The following is a 15,884-nucleotide window of genomic DNA, read 5'->3' as shown; positions in this document are numbered from 1 at the left end:
ATAAGAATAACAGAAAATGATGTAAAACAGAGGTTTTAGTTCAAAATTTGTGATTAAACATAAGTTAAAAAGAATAAACTGCAAATGCTTCTGATTAAGGCAGAAGTCACAAAAGTAGAATACATTATATACAGACAATTTATAGATAACACTACCATCTAACACTACAATATAACACTACTGTATAACACAACCATTTAACACTACTGTATAACACTACCATCTAACACCACTGTATAACACTACCATCTAACACTACAATATAACACTACTGTATAACACAACCATTTAAGACTACTGTATAACACTACCATCTAACACTACTGTATAACACTACCATCTAACACTACTATATAACACTCCTACATTACACTACTGTATGGCATTACTGTATAACACTACTGTATAACACTACTGTATTACACTAATGTACAACGGTACAGTGTGACACTAATGTATAACACAACAGTACAACACTACCACATAAAACAACTGTATAATACCACTGTATTACACTCATGTATAAAATTACTGTATTTGCCTGATGCCTAACACTAATGTATAGCAATAACAAACTGTATAGCGCTATCATATAACGCCAATGTGTTTCATTAAAGTACAACACTACTGTACTACACTACTATATTACACTACTGTATAACACTACAGTTTAACACTTCCGCACAACGCTCTTCTATATAGCTACTGTAGAGAACTGCCTGAGATGAAACTTTTGTATAGCACTATAATTGTACAACACTGCTATATGACAATAATTATATGTTAGAAGTTTTAGGTTACACCGGTGAGAGGTATGATTACAATGAAAAGTACTTGCTATGGTATCTATAATCATTCTGAAAATGAATAATGATGCTATCTATAAACGTTATGTGATTAATAAAACTGCTAGAACCGGCTATTGACAGTCTCTCATCTCTTCTTCACCTTGAGGAGTTGGTGCTCGATGGCAATGACTTCATGTCTGGAATACCTGGTGTTGTTGAAAGCCTGAATACTCTGAAAACACTCAGTCTGTGTAGGTGCAAACTAAATGGACTTCCAAAGAGGTATAAATCTTTCATCACATTAACTAAACTGAATTCAGTGTTTACCATGCTTCTTCCACCTACTTGACCCAATTATAAAAAATGTCTGAACAAAAGCTCCATGATCAGCTTATGTTTATATATATTATTTTATTGGCAATAGTTTCATTTCATAAAAAAAACATTTTTTTCAAATTATGCTACACAAAAATTCAACGACTATCAGAATTACAATTGCTCTTAAATGGTAGCAAATTTTAATCTTTTTTTGAATGGGAAATATTTTTCTGCTTTTTCATTTTCCTGCTGGCTTTGTTGTAAACATTGAATACTGCTGTATTTATTATGGTGCCCTTCTGCTTTTTTGCTTGCGACTATATTTATGTTAAAATATATATATATTTTTGATATGTATACATATATATATATATAAAAAAGTGAGTATATGCTCCCTCACTTCGGTTTGGTTGAGCACTCTGTGAGAGGTGCGGCACTATTAGCCTTTGTGCAAAGCTCATCACTTTTGTGATTTGAGCACTCTGGTGTTAGCACATTGACTTTTTTAAAGTCTGTGAGACAACTTAGTTGTTGCATGGCAGAAAGTCAACTCTCATTGGTAATGGGATTTGTGTGCCTTTCCTGCTCTGAGCTGCACTGAAGAGGCTTCAATAGCCTAAACAGTACTGTCTGTAGCATGAGTATATATATATATACATATATATTTTATATATATTTATATATACATATATATACTTTTTATATACACATATATTAAATATATATTTTCACATATATTTATATATTTATCTATATTTATATTTACAAATGGAGTGTTTAATGCATGGTTGCCCGATAATTAAAGTTGTTATTTTACCGGTACATATATTCATATGGCTTATATGAATATAACCATTTGTCATTTCAAAAGTAGACTTGCCCTAGCACAGTACATGACTGATGATTAATGCGAGCTTTACTGTAAACTGCATCCTGTTTTATATTTGCAGTCTATTAGCTCTCTCCAATCTAAAAAGGCTGGCACTAGATGGAAATGATTTTGGGAAAGCACTACCCTTTAGCTTCCATAAAATGACCAACTTAGAGGTGCTCAGTCTAGCTGGATGCAATCTGCTGCCTACCTCAAACAGGTTACTGATAGTGTACAGTTTACTGATAGCATGGCAGGCTTCGGATAGTGTACAGGTTACTGATAGCATGACAGGCTATGGATAGTGTACAGGTTACTGACAGCCTTTGCTAATCGCATTAGCGAGGTAGAAATTACACGAGTAAAATGTGAAACACGCAATTGTCATTGTGTATTCTTAAAAGAAATAAAAGTTAAAGAAGAGAGCATAAAAAGGTGTAAACATTGCAGAATCACTCACTTTTTGAAACTGAGCAATCTATAGCATTTGAGTTTTTGTGACAATCAAAATTTAAAAAATATTAAAGCACTGGTAATGCACTGCAAAGCTTGAAAAAACTTGACTGCAAAAAACTGTGTTTCTCTTATTTTCTCTATATATGAAGTTTGTGTTTAAGGTTTTAGAGCAGTTGGTAAATTATTTGCTTGCCTGATCTAAAAATAGATGTAGATTTTTGTTTCTATGTATAGTGTGTAAATATGATTTGTTGCTGCGAACTAGACATTTTTACTTCTGTTTGGCAATAGTTCGTGAATAGCATAACAGACAATGAGCTGCTCTCCTAGTTCTAGAAAAGTTGGCAGCACACAATGTTCAGATTCAGTTTGCAAGCCGATGCTGTGTTGCGACATCGTTTGGTGCTGTTAAATCTATAGGATAACCTTTTATTCAAAGTTTTACTTTTACAATTAAATCAGATGTTATTTTAAGACATAAACTCTCTACTAACTTGAAATGGTCAATCGGCTGATTTGGTAGAAGTAGAGCAGCCCGCTTTGACGCTAGTTTTAAGAGGTGAAAAGCTACATACCGGTAACTCAACATACTAACTGCCTACGCGTTGCCATTGGCAACAATTAGCCCACATCATTCACCTGTTCAAATTGCCGCTCTCTAATATTTATGTGATACCCATAAATCTTCAAGTTGACAACAAATTCAAATTAGATCACAACAAAAGTTACTCAATTTATGGCTCACACAATTTTTAATCTATTAACTAAGTTAAACTATTTGAGAAAACGTTTATTATAAGTTGCAGGATAACTATGTCAGTTTATTTTACATCTATATGAAAAACAATTTAAAACTAGCAAAACTAGTGAAGTTATAATAGGTCTGATAAATTAAGTAATCGCAGTGTTTGTTTCCTACTTATATGATTTTACTTCTACCGCATTTACCTTTGCGTGAGCAAACTAAAAAAGATCGATTTCAGTGAACATTAAACTTATAACTTTTGGCTTACTAGACAGACAATTCACCACCTGCAGCCACCAAGTGACCGCCTAATGTTATTTTGCAATAATTGTGCGGATGATTATTACATTTCACAATCTGACACGGCGCATCGGAATGCTACAATACTAGTTCTGTTAGTGTCAATGAAGCTAGCTACTGCCAGTATGACTGTCATGCAAGCTGTATGGTTGGCTGTAAATCTTAAACAAATGGTTATAGACCATCAGGGAATTTCTCCAAAAATTACTGAGAAATTTCATTAGATTAACCTCTTCTGCAGCCTTTAATTTGTTTTCCAACGCTTTCAACAATCTCACATTTGTCTTTCAATTTTTTTTGCAGTCCTTCATGTGTCTTCCCTGCCTTCTACAGTCTCTTATTGGTCTTGTTCTATTTTGTATAGTATCTCTTCTGACTTTCCCTCACAACTAAAAGAGTTGGTACTTGATGGTAATGACTTCAGTGAAAGCCTTCCCACTGAGCTAGAAAAACTAAAGACACTAGAGGCATTGAGCTTGTACAGCTGCAGACTTAAAGACTTGCCAGAAAGGTATACTAATTAAGTATCATATTTTAGCCAAAAGGAGTTCTCAATCTCCTACCTGAATCTTTGTACAAATGACATATAATACATATTTTGGTATAAGTTTATTGAATTAAGATAGAATGCTATAGTGCAGCATGGAGAGTAGTTTGCTCCTGTTCTAGGTATGGCCATTAGCAAAAAAGAAGACAACTTTGAATTGCCTAGAACTTTATTAGCACGCGGTAATAGCTCATAGCAGACCTATGGCCTGTTCACTTAACTGCTTCAATAGATTTGCCTAGATGATTTTGTATTCAGTTTATAAATTTTTATTGTTATAAACTTGAAAAAATGACAATATCCGGGCTGGAAATGAGCCATAATTTAAATGATGTCTCATTTCCCTAAAATTCATATATTTATATCATCACATGGTAAAAAGGAAGTGAATAAAAATAGTAAATAACAATATCTACCAGCTTCTAGTTCCTATATATTTAAACTTCTAAATTTTGAAGAGTTCAAATTGCTAACACAATAGGTAACGCAAATATATTTTACATCTACAGAGGGAAACAACTTTAAAAGCAGGTAAGAGAAATGCTAAAGTTGTAAGCTACCTTTGTGAAAACTCAACCCATCACTAAACCTTGTTATTAGTTCAAGATGTACTTACAAAGATGTGTTAAAATTTCAAACTCCACGCATCAGTTGCTAATAAAATAAAACGGTTGACAAACGAGGGTGATTATATTATGTAACTTAATTATATAATTTATTTCTGTAATAAGGCAAAGCTATTGTAGTAAACATCATGAAGTCTGTTTGCAATCAGTAAAGATACGTTAACTTATCAGTACTTCCTTGTTTAGTTGGCTTCACCAATAAGCACTTTTTGTGAGCACATACATAGAGCTTACATAGTGCTATACATAGAGCTATACATAGAGCTATACATAGAGCTATACATAGAGCTTCTTCTCAACTCATGCAAGGTTATATCATACATAGAGCTTTTTTGCAACTCATGCAAGGTCATGTCAATTTTTTTTTTGAACTCATGGACCTGCAAAAACTGGTTGAACGGTTCGTATTTGTTTGCAAATAAAAAGATAACTGCTCGCAGGAAGAAAAATTTGCTTTTTCTGCAACATGAACCAAAGGAACTTATTTATAGCTTTATTGCTAATCATTGAATCTTTGAAAAACAAATACTTTCATCCTACTGCCTATTCCTGATTTCATAGATTTAAATTAGTTTATGTTCTTGTTTAAAGGTGACATCTAGTTCAATGTCAACTTTAAAAAGTACAACATGGATCAAACCTGCTGATGAACTAAATCAATTTTTATTCAATCAATTCAAATACATGAAAACTCAGTTCATCTAGAGTAAAAATTGGATAATAAAACCAGTATTTTTATTACAAAGAGAGGCAGAACATAAAAAGACCAAAACATTAAAAAATATTAATGAACATAATCTTTAGAGCTTTTTGCTAGTTGATTAACTTGACAGCTTTTTATACTATCAAAAATAACAAAATGCTTATAAAAAAGCCTCATGTACAACATAATTAAGTCATCAACTATAATATGTTGATAAAATATAACTTGTTATGTTTGAGATACATTTCTTGTGCCAATTATCTGTTACTACCCTTTTATAGCCTATCATGTCTCCAGCATCTAAGGAAGTTGGCACTTGATGGTAATGACCTCCATGCAGGACTGCCATCTGTGGTTGGAAAACTTAAGTCTCTAGAAACACTGAGATTGGTAACCTGTAATCTAACAGACCTCCCACTCAGGTATGTGTGAAACCAAAATAGTTTCAATTACTAAATCACCAAATATATAGTAAAAACCTAATTCTACTATAGTTTTAAGGGTTTACCCCCAAAACGCTATGAATTTATATAACATGATCATTTAGTTTGCTAGAAATTTATATACATCTAATCAAATTTATCATTTTATGGTAAACTAAATCTTTCTACTCAAAAAAGGTTTACTTGAAACAGCTACTCAATGTATTGCTTTTTCTTATTGTTCACAGCTTTATATGAGCAAAAGTCCACCATTTGACAGGTGACAGCAGGTGACAGTTTGACAGCTAACTTTGAGCAGGTGACAGTTTTTTCTCATCATATGCTATTAGCTCTGGTGTCACTTTCTGTAAAAAATAAAGAGATTTCAATAAAGTTTAGACAAAAATCATATTAGATTCCTTCTTCATTTTCAAAGACCTGTTTTCAGCCAAGGATTTTTTAGCGAGTACTCAAAGCGCCACTGAAAAAAAACCAGATCAACCCACATGCCTGTACATACACCTCTTAGAGCATCCTTTTACTGCCAAAGCACTATTTTAACTTAATTATTTTTTCCATAATATATGTATTTGGTTTTATTTTTTACATCATGTAACCGTGATAGTTCACTCGATACATTTAACATAGCATTTCCTTCCACTAAATGACAAAGTTAGTTACAGAAAAAATTTATCTCTTTGCTGTAGTTTATTTGACGACAGTGCTGTCAGTTGCAATTTTAAGTACAGCTTGACTGAGAATCTTAATTTTGGCAAAAAAGTGAGTTTCTTCTATCCAAAAATTTGCAAAAGCTCAAAGAAGTTGTTTACTCAAGTATATAAAAATTTGGCAATGCCAAAAAAGTTGTGACTGGATTCTCTGTCACTGCCAAGTTTAACACTGATAACACTCTTTACCAAACAAGTCAAAAGCTGAGTAACAGAAATTTCCTTTTTCCTTCGTAATGTTGAAACATTCCGTGAGAACTGTTCCATAAGATATTCCAGGCTGACAATTCATTGGCGAGTTATGTAGCATAGTTCCTTAAACTATGTTACATAATAACTATGCATAACTATGCAGAGTAACTAAAATATTTAGTAAAACACTGGCCTTAATATTTGATGCCTTGAGGCTAAATGACAAAAATGTAACTTTCATTTTCTATTGCAGATCTTAGAGTGTATATAATTTACGTAGTGGATAGTAACTTAAGGATTGTTTAGCCATCTTAAGGCGCATAGATAAGTTTAGTGCGCTACATGAAAACTTCAACAGCTTATGTGCAGCGTTATAAAGGCCTGCCCTAGCCTGGAAAATAAGATATATTTTTCTGTCACATATTTACCTATCACCAAATAACAAGGGTTTACAAAGCATTTTTACATGCAAATGTGCTTAATATGCATCCAAGACTTTTTAGAAGTGTACAACCAAACTATCATATGTTATAGTTAGTGACACTATTAACAAGTCCTAAACTATCTATAATAGTCACAGGCTTTTTACATCCGGTGAGAGCTAAATGGCTGTCAGCATTTGCAAGCTGATTTTAGTACTTCTAGCGCACTAATGATGAAAATACTTGTAGTCTTTTGCTACTCCCACTTCTGAAAGAACTAATATTGGATGGCAATGACTTCAGCTCAGGAGTACCTGCTGTCGTGTGTCAGCTGCCTCAACTAGAAACGCTTAGTCTTTATAGCTGCCAAGTACAAGATCTTCCAGAGAGGTATGATATATTTTTACCATGCATTGCTCACTAAAATCTTTTGTTAGATGACTGGTTTACTGAAATCATAGCTGCAGCAGCAACCTAAAATATTTTTATAGATAAATATAACATTAATTTTATTATGTTAAATATTTACTTAAATAACATATTTCAACATGCTTTTTGAAAAGAATTGCAAAGAAAAGATAACAAAACAAGTTTAAAAATGAAAATAAAAATTGGTTTTCAAACTATTTTTTAAACTCTAATCATATTGTGCTGTTATTATTGATGGCATATTTTAGATTTCAGAGTCAAGCAAATCTTCAAAACCTGGAACTAGGCTTCAATAAGTTGGCCCGAGTTCCAAGCGGAGTTTACCAAATGGAAAATTTACAGCATTTGAGTTTTTGTGACAATCATAATTTGAAACGTATTGAAAGCAAGGTTAGTCAACTGAAAAACCTGAGGGAACTTGATTGCGAAAACTGTGTTTCCCTCCTTTTCCCTCCCTATGAAGTCAGTGTTCAGGGTTTTGGAGCAGTATGTAAATTCTTTACTGATCTTGAGAGCGGAAAAGGTAATCGACTTTTAGAAATACCAGTTGCTGTGGTTGGAATGCAAAGGTCGGGCAAGAGTAGTCTGATTCAAAGCCTCAAAGCAGGAGAGCGTAAATTGACAATACGAGATGAGAATTCACCACTAGATGAAACAACAAAGGTGTTTCAGATAGAGAACCTGGATTTGGTCAAGTCACGATTGAAACTCATTGACTATGCCGGGCATGATATTTACCACATGGCTTACCAATTAGTGATAAAGGAGCGGTGTATTCCACTTTTAGTGATCAACATAGAGGAACTCAAAAGTTTGTCACTCAAAGAAGGTTTTGAGGAAGCGACGAGAAAAGTATGCTTTGATTGGTTGGCTCATTTGTATCTTGCAGGACCACGATTAGGCCCACCAGTTCTCTCATTAACTCATACTGACAAGTTGACTTTTGATGAATTGGCACATTTTAAAAAAGAGCTGCTAAACAGGTCTGAAACTTTGAGAATAAAAATGCTGAAAGAGAGTCAACAGCTTGCTGCCAAAGGTTCCAGATCGAATACACCTATTGTCCATTTTGCAAACACTGCAGTTCCATTGTTTGATCCAGAGGACATATTTGAGTTCAACAATGATTCCAAAGAAAAGAAGAATATTGTGAACTTGAAGGCCTGTTTAGAGAAACAATCACAAATGTGGGCAATAGAGGCTCCATGTCTTTGGGAGAAAATAGAAGAGTTTGTAGAAACACAGCAAAACAAACCATACATTGTTTTGTCACAAATAACTAGCAGCTTTGTCACATATCAACCACTCACGATATTGCGGTACATGCATAACACTGGAAAAATATTCTGGTTTGAAGAAATTGATGAGCTGTCTCAGTATGTCTTCCATCGCATTCCTGTTATCACAGAAATGATAAACATTCTATTCCATCACTCTTCTGATGTTCTCTGGCAAAAAAGACAAGAAAAATTCACGGCTTTTTGCCACAATGGAAGACCAATTGGAAAACTAAAGTTTAAAGCTCTTGTAAAAGAGTTTACTACAACTGGGGTGATAGGTGAAGCCCTTCTGATTTATTTACTTCAAACTGAGTCAAGTTTTTCACCAAGTGTTGCTATTGATCTGTTAAAAAGCTTCAACATACTTTATGGTCCTATATCAAAAAAGGGAGATAGCAAAGCCTACATACTACCATACTTTGCCAAGTCTTCCATGGATGACTCATTCCAGCAAGACAATCGAATTCCATTGAGAATGGACATAGCTTTTGGAGGTCTCTCTCTTCCTCAGTATGTGTTTCAGCTTATTACCGTGGTTGTTTTAAACTGTGTCAAAAGTCACTTGACTGAAATGACTGTGCACAGAAATGGTACAGCAATCAACCATGGGGAATGCTCCACCTATCTTCTTCATGACTATGACAGTAGGAATATTACCTTGCAAGTTTCAACCAGTGTTCAGCAACTAGGATTGTCATGGCAGCATCTTATTGAAACAGCATGGGCTACATTGAAGCTAATTTCTCGAGTCTGGAAAGCATCATTTTCTGAAGTTTTGGTGTATTGTGGACAGTGTCTTATAGTACGCAACAACAAACCAAACTACTACATTGATCCAGATTGGTTTTATCCGGCTGATGGTAAATTGAACCTGTCTGAGTTGAGCACAGTCACTACCATTTCCAGTTTGGAGAAGGTTGCATGCAAAAGATGTGAAGGCAATGGTGAAAACAGGCCGGGAGTACCAAAACCTCTTCGGTTTCCATGTAAGTTTGTTTCTAACATGTACAAATAAAGTTTTGAGTTTTTTTGAATATTATTGTGATTCTTGACTTATTTAAACCTCTTCAACACCAACATTTTTTACAAGTCAATTTATTTACTTTGATTTAGAGCATTCTGTAAAGTTTTTTTCCTAATGCATCCTTAACTTTACCGACAAAACATTCTCCTATCCAAATTGTAATTTTAGGTGAGCAACTGTCGGATGAAGATGTGAATACCCTTCAGTATTATATTGAGACTTTGCGAGATAACTGCTATTCTCCATCTCAAGGTGGCATGCATGTTTAGCAATCCATACCCTACAAAATTTACAATTGTTTGAAAAAAAAACATTTTAGTTGATATATTTATCATTTGCGTGAGCAGTTTGTAAAGTGAAACATAGTTAAGACATAGCATGACAAAGTTAAAAAAATTATTTATAGCAAAAAAGATGAGTGAATTTGTTTCATGCAAAGTAAAAATATGAACACATTGTAATTATAGTACACCAGAGCGAGCGGATTATGTTGACAAAAACTGTTCACTTACATACCTGCAGGTACTACAGAAGTTGCCTCTACTTCACTACACACTAACCAAACAGATGAAAGTGACATCTCCGATGTAGACGAAGAAGGGTACTGTGCTGAGACACCCAAAAACATTCACATGTCACTCAGACTCAAACCTGTAAAAGAAAAAAGAGTTAAACAACTCTATCACAACCCAGAGAAGGTAACACATTCAGTAACAAACATCAAGCACCAACTTTCTCTTGTATGTTATGACTTTTGCGTAATTGTTTTCCTGATATATATGTAAAGTTGTACCTTCTTTAGTGACTCATAAACCTAACGAAACCTTCAACAAAAATATGGCTATTCATATTTTACCCTTATTTCATTAAAATGCTATTATTTGTTTACATTGCTTAGGTTTACCTTATGAGTGATCGGGTTCGAGGACGAGTTCTTATTATAAACAATGTCAATTTCCCTGGTTTTCCAAGCAGACTCGGTTCTGAAGTAGACTACTACCACCTTTGCAAACTTTTTAAAGACCTGCGATTCTCAGTTGCAAAGACAGAATCCAAGTTATCTTTCACCGCAGAGGTATGTGTTTTGAGAACCTTTCTATGCACCATAGTGGTGTCATTTTTATAATCATTTATCCAAGTATAGCTTCATTGATAACGAAAAACCATTTGTACAGCTACAGGATAAAATTCAAGCATCAATGTCTTGCGCTTGTATTATTACCTAGTGGGCAGATTAAATAGAGCTAAATGATAAGTGATGCAATGTTAGTTCGAAGCTGCAGCCAATGTAAACAGACCTGTTAGACATAAGCTACCTTGACCTATTTCAACAGAAGATGTATAAAACAGTTATCGAAGAGACAAACAGGAAAGATCACTATGATTATGGCATGTTTGTGTTAGTGCTGATGTCTCATGGCACAAAAGGAGATGTGATTCTAGATTCTCAAGGCAAATCTGTTTATTTTGTCCACTTCCAAGACCTCCTTTGTCCGCGCAACTTTCCAGCAATGAAAGGGAAACCAAAGCTGATAATCGTGCAAGCCTGCTCTGGAGGTAGAATAATACAAGACTAGTAAGGTAGACTAGCAATAAGAGGTAACTGACTGAACTAAAGTAATAAGAATGTATTATCAAATTTACATTTACTTATCCACAAACCAAGCAGATTAAATGCTAAATAGAAAGGCTATGATGGTCTAGCCTTCAATAGCTAGCTTTTCTTGTCAACATGCATGCTTGCTTAATGACAATATATTTCAATCAGTTTTGTTTGTAGTTTAGTTTTGTATCAATATGTTTTACTGGAGTGAGATATCTCTCTACTGTTACTACTAGTGCTACTACTACTATTACTCTACTACTATTACTACAAATTCTAGCGCTTCTACTAAACATACACAATCCCATTATACTACAACAAGTACTACAACTACGAGTTTTCCTACTACCATCGTTGCTACTAAAACAACTACTAGTGGCAATACTATTATATCCATAGTTCTATACCAGCAAGTACTTTGATAAATATTAAAACGACTGACTTTATTGTTATATGGAATCGTCTACTTCTGTCAACTATTACTTACTGCTCTTTACTGATACTTATAAGTACATTTAACTTAATTTTCACAGTTACATACTGCCTATTACTTCTGTGACTAACTGCTACTTGCTACTACATATTAATAATACTCCTAGTACCAGCACTTACTACTTACTACTTTGTTTTGTTACATAATGACCCAATCGAAAAGAATTTAAGCCAGTACCATCTACTATATATTTTCCTACTGCTAGTCAATCATTACCTGTGTAATGAAAACTAAAAGGCTTGCGCCAACAATTCGTGGAATTTATCTTATCCGGTTATTGAATATTTTGAAGTTATGATTTTTGTTTATAAAAACAGAGCGAGCTGATGTTGGAGAGGTTGGAGACGTTCCATCTGTAACTGCTTCTTCTAATAATCAATCTCAAGATCTTCCGCCTGATCTCCATTTGGCTCTCAGACCAAAAGAATATGATGATGGTCCATGTTCTGTTACGGCTCACACATGTCTCAATGCTGATGACTTTCTCATTTTGAAGGCCAGCAGTGAATGTATGTAACTGCATACAGTCGCTGACTGTTTTGATTATACTTCGTTTAAACTTTATTTATCATTTCAAATTCCCGTTCTACAAACTTCACTCTCCTGACTTTGCTCTTATGCTTGATATATTTTGTTAGTCTCTAAAAATGTTTTCAGAGGTCAATTTTTCAATTATAAGTTTGTACATACCATTACAAACAGATTTTCTTGTTCAAGCTTTTTTCATTGTCAAGCATAACTTATTTATTCCATGGAGCATTTGATTATCAATTTTGATTATTTCTTGAAAAGTTAATTGTCTTCTTTTAATTTGTTTTTTTTTGCAGAAAATGATTTGTTCCCATTATTTATTTCTTTTCACATTGTTGAGATTATTTCTGCTGATGCCATATTTATCTTTTAGCCTATGTAGCAACAAGGTCAACCTCTCATGGTTCTTGGTTTATCAGAGTGTTGGTTGCTACCTTCTACAAACATTCCAATCACAGAGATGTAGAGTCTTTATTTAAAATCGTAAGTACGACTCACTATTCTTTTACATATTAAGAGCAGTTTACATATGTCTGTCTTTCTATCAGAAGTCATACTAAGAAAACAGTTATATTTCTATTAAATAAATCCATTACGGCCATGGTACTACTGATTACATATAATCGTCAACACAGTACGCAGTTTTCCAACCGAGTTAGGAACTGCGGGCTAGAAACTCGCAAATCGTTATCTTTTTTAGATCTGACCAAACATGCGCAAAAGAAAACGACCTTCAACATTTAACTAACCTTTTCAACCGACCAATCAAACAACGATTCGTAGGAATTTCTGACGTTTCGTCCAATTCAGGATTCGTTCATCGTGCGCAACCAACGATGGACGAATTCGTCCAAATGTCAATTCGTACAAATCGTTTCGTCCAATTTTCGCCCATTTCGTGAGAATTTTGTCTCGTGTGGCCCTACCTTAAGAGCGCTAAGAAAAACAATTTTTGATTACATAATAATTTTTGGTTCTGTGTCTATGTGTTTGCACGTTTTACTGTCTGTCTTTTTCTTTTGCCCTTTTGTGCTTTGTCTAGCTGTACCTTTGAATCTTACATAATTGTGTGTTTTTCTCTTTCTACTGTTGTATAACTGTAATAAGCCAGGCAATTCCAGCTATCATCTTCAGCAGCAATTGTCTCACATGAAAATTCAACTTGGATTCTCCGTGTTGCATTCCGGCATTATAACCACTACACCAATTGGCCACTCTGCCACTTCACAAATTAGTTATGCATATTGTGATTATCCACTACAATATCTCACTGTGCACAAGACCATCAAACATACTAGTTGGTCCATAATCAATGATTTTAGTTGAATGTGGAATTACTTCTACATTATCTTTTGGAGATGAGTAGGTATCATATGTTCAGATGCGAAACAATTTTAAATGTTTAGATGTGTCGCCTTAACACTTGAGATATGTTATTAATGATTACAGATACAACAAAGAGTGCGACAGGTGAGTTTAACCCACAAAAGTGCCAACACCTGTGAATTGAGAGGAAACGTACCAGTAAGCAAGTGCACATTTACCAATTACCGAAAGCTCTATCTCTTTCCTGGATTCCCAACTCTTCGAGACTGACATTGTCTTTGATATGTATCTGAAGGCACCAACTAATTTGATAGACAGTTATAACCACTAACCTTTTTAAACTTGTCATAACACATTACTGCTCCCATTTACTTTAAACTGCAGAAAATCTTAGGAAATATTGATAATCGCAATGTTAAAGCAAGTACATGTAGCTACAATTATAGTTAAATGTATTTTTATAGTTCGATTCTAAATCTCTCCACCTACACTGACTATGGTATATTGTGTTCCTCAGTTATGTTTTTAGTAACCACAATCTATCTATTAATGATCTAGTAAAAAGTTTTAATTGAAATTTTGCTCGATCAATTCTTTACTGACTGCTATCAAGGTTATACTGAACCCGCTACTGTTTACCGAGACAGGCATCTCCTAAAGTAGTTAAGGTCTGGTAATTTTTAAATGTTACAAGTTTTGATTTATGTTGTTTAAATAAACTTTGTGTGTCAGACTTTTTGCATAAATTATCTTTTATCAGTGTATTTAATGCTCTGATGAAATTAATACTGTGAGCCATGTGGTTGGCCTGGGTGTGCTACCAAGTTCCTGTCAAATTTATGAAATAGGTGTTATTGGTAGATTGATTTCATGTCGCCAAAGTAATATTACAGCAATCGAGCTTTGAAAGTACATTACAAAGAATCTGTTAGCAGCATAAAAAAATGGTAAATGCATAAATAACAATCATACTAAAAACATATGTGACAACCTTAGTCAACGTAAGTCAATCAATGCCTATGAAGATTTCCTTGAGTGTTAGAATCAAAATAATGAAGTAGTTCTGCTTTTTCAAAGAATGGTAATCTTTAATTGACCTGGTATATGCTGCTGATACCAGTATTATCAAAAGATCTGGAAGTCTGCCAGCTTGGTAGCACAACTGAGCTCACCATGCAGTTGGATTGTTTGAAAAGCTCTTTGGGATGTTTAGAACTTTTAATATTTATTAGGCTCACTTAACTTGGAACAGGAATGTGGTACCTCACAGATACCCAATATTGTTACAAAGTATTTCTGGCTTTCATTTTTGCTTCTAAAAATATATGATATAAAAATAAACAAAATAATAGCCATAGTGTATTGCTATAGCAATCGAGTTAAGATATATAAATTAGCAATGCCAAAACTTCACAGTAAGAAATGTTTTATAGAGTGTATATTGATTGCTGAAAAATTCAAATTGTTTTTCACCAGGTTCAGTTTTATCAATTAATGATACAATCAGGAATTAGCTAGATGACGTGATTTTACAGTTTCCATGAAAAAAAAGCAATAACGAGATTATCAGTAATGTTACAACCAACATATTACGCAAATTAAACTAATGAACCCAGAAAAAAAGTCTAACCTTCTAATCAGCTACAGCTACAAACTTAAATCTAAAAATGCCTGTGTTAACAGCATAAAGTAAAGCTGTAGTGTAAATTTGCTAATAATCTGTATCTGGATTTTGGCTGGCTTTTGATATGGCAGTTTGTTTCACAAGCGAGTTCATCAAGCCTTTGTCTGATCTACGCCAGCAATTGCTATTACAGCTGCACCTATATTTATCATTGTCTTTGGTTATTAGCTTATGGAAGTTTATTTTGCATGAAAAAGTAGCGTATGACATTAAAACATTTTACAAGTTGTAATGTGGGTGGACTAAAATATCAGTGTACTGGCAGTCAATGTGAGATGATGCTATCAACTAACTTTTGAGACTTGGTTATTAGCAGAATTCAAAAGAGTCCTACAATCTTACATTTTTGCGGTACCAGTGTTGACTTCTGAAGGCGCAAAATGACGTTGGTGCTTC

General features: G+C 34.0%; 1 protein-coding gene across 3 annotated transcripts; it reads left to right on the top strand.

Moving 5' to 3' along the window:
- Positions 1-2,061: 2,061 nt before the first annotated feature.
- Positions 2,062-15,096, top strand: LOC137399478 (probable serine/threonine-protein kinase pats1). 3 transcript variants are annotated; one of them, XM_068085610.1, is made up of 12 exons: positions 2,062-2,197; positions 3,843-3,989; positions 5,636-5,776; positions 7,368-7,508; positions 7,796-9,813; positions 10,020-10,103; positions 10,374-10,549; positions 10,750-10,926; positions 11,186-11,408; positions 12,265-12,456; positions 12,852-12,961; positions 13,928-15,096. In XM_068085610.1, the coding sequence occupies exons 1-12, from the start codon at positions 2,139-2,141 to the stop codon at positions 14,072-14,074; spliced, it is 3,615 nt and encodes a 1,204-aa protein (XP_067941711.1). In that variant the 5' UTR covers positions 2,062-2,138; the 3' UTR covers positions 14,075-15,096. The 3 variants fall into 3 exon arrangements, with proteins under 3 accessions (XP_067941711.1, XP_067941712.1, XP_067941713.1); XM_068085611.1 differs by lacking the exon at positions 10,020-10,103; XM_068085612.1 differs by lacking the exons at positions 12,852-12,961; positions 13,928-15,096 and having other exon boundaries at positions 11,186-11,432; positions 12,265-12,388.
- Positions 15,097-15,884: the final 788 nt, after the last annotated feature.

Source organism: Watersipora subatra, chromosome 7 (genome assembly GCF_963576615.1).
Source record: "Watersipora subatra chromosome 7, tzWatSuba1.1, whole genome shotgun sequence".
NCBI classification, from domain to species: Eukaryota; Metazoa; Bryozoa; class Gymnolaemata; order Cheilostomatida; family Watersiporidae; genus Watersipora; species Watersipora subatra.
The sequence above is the reverse complement of the archived record's forward strand: the minus strand, read 5'-3'. Positions and strand labels throughout refer to the sequence as shown.

Bases quoted from the DNA above. Each gene is read 5' to 3' on its own strand.
- LOC137399478 (XM_068085610.1), top strand. From the start codon at position 2,139: ATGACCAACTTAGAGGTGCTCAGTCTAGCTGGATGCAATCTGCTGCCT. The intron at 10,927-11,185 runs GTATGTGTTTTG...CTATTTCAACAG, and splicing joins AGTTATCTTTCACCGCAGAG to AAGATGTATAAAACAGTTAT. The intron at 12,962-13,927 runs GTAAGTACGACT...TAATGATTACAG, and splicing joins TAGAGTCTTTATTTAAAATC to ATACAACAAAGAGTGCGACA.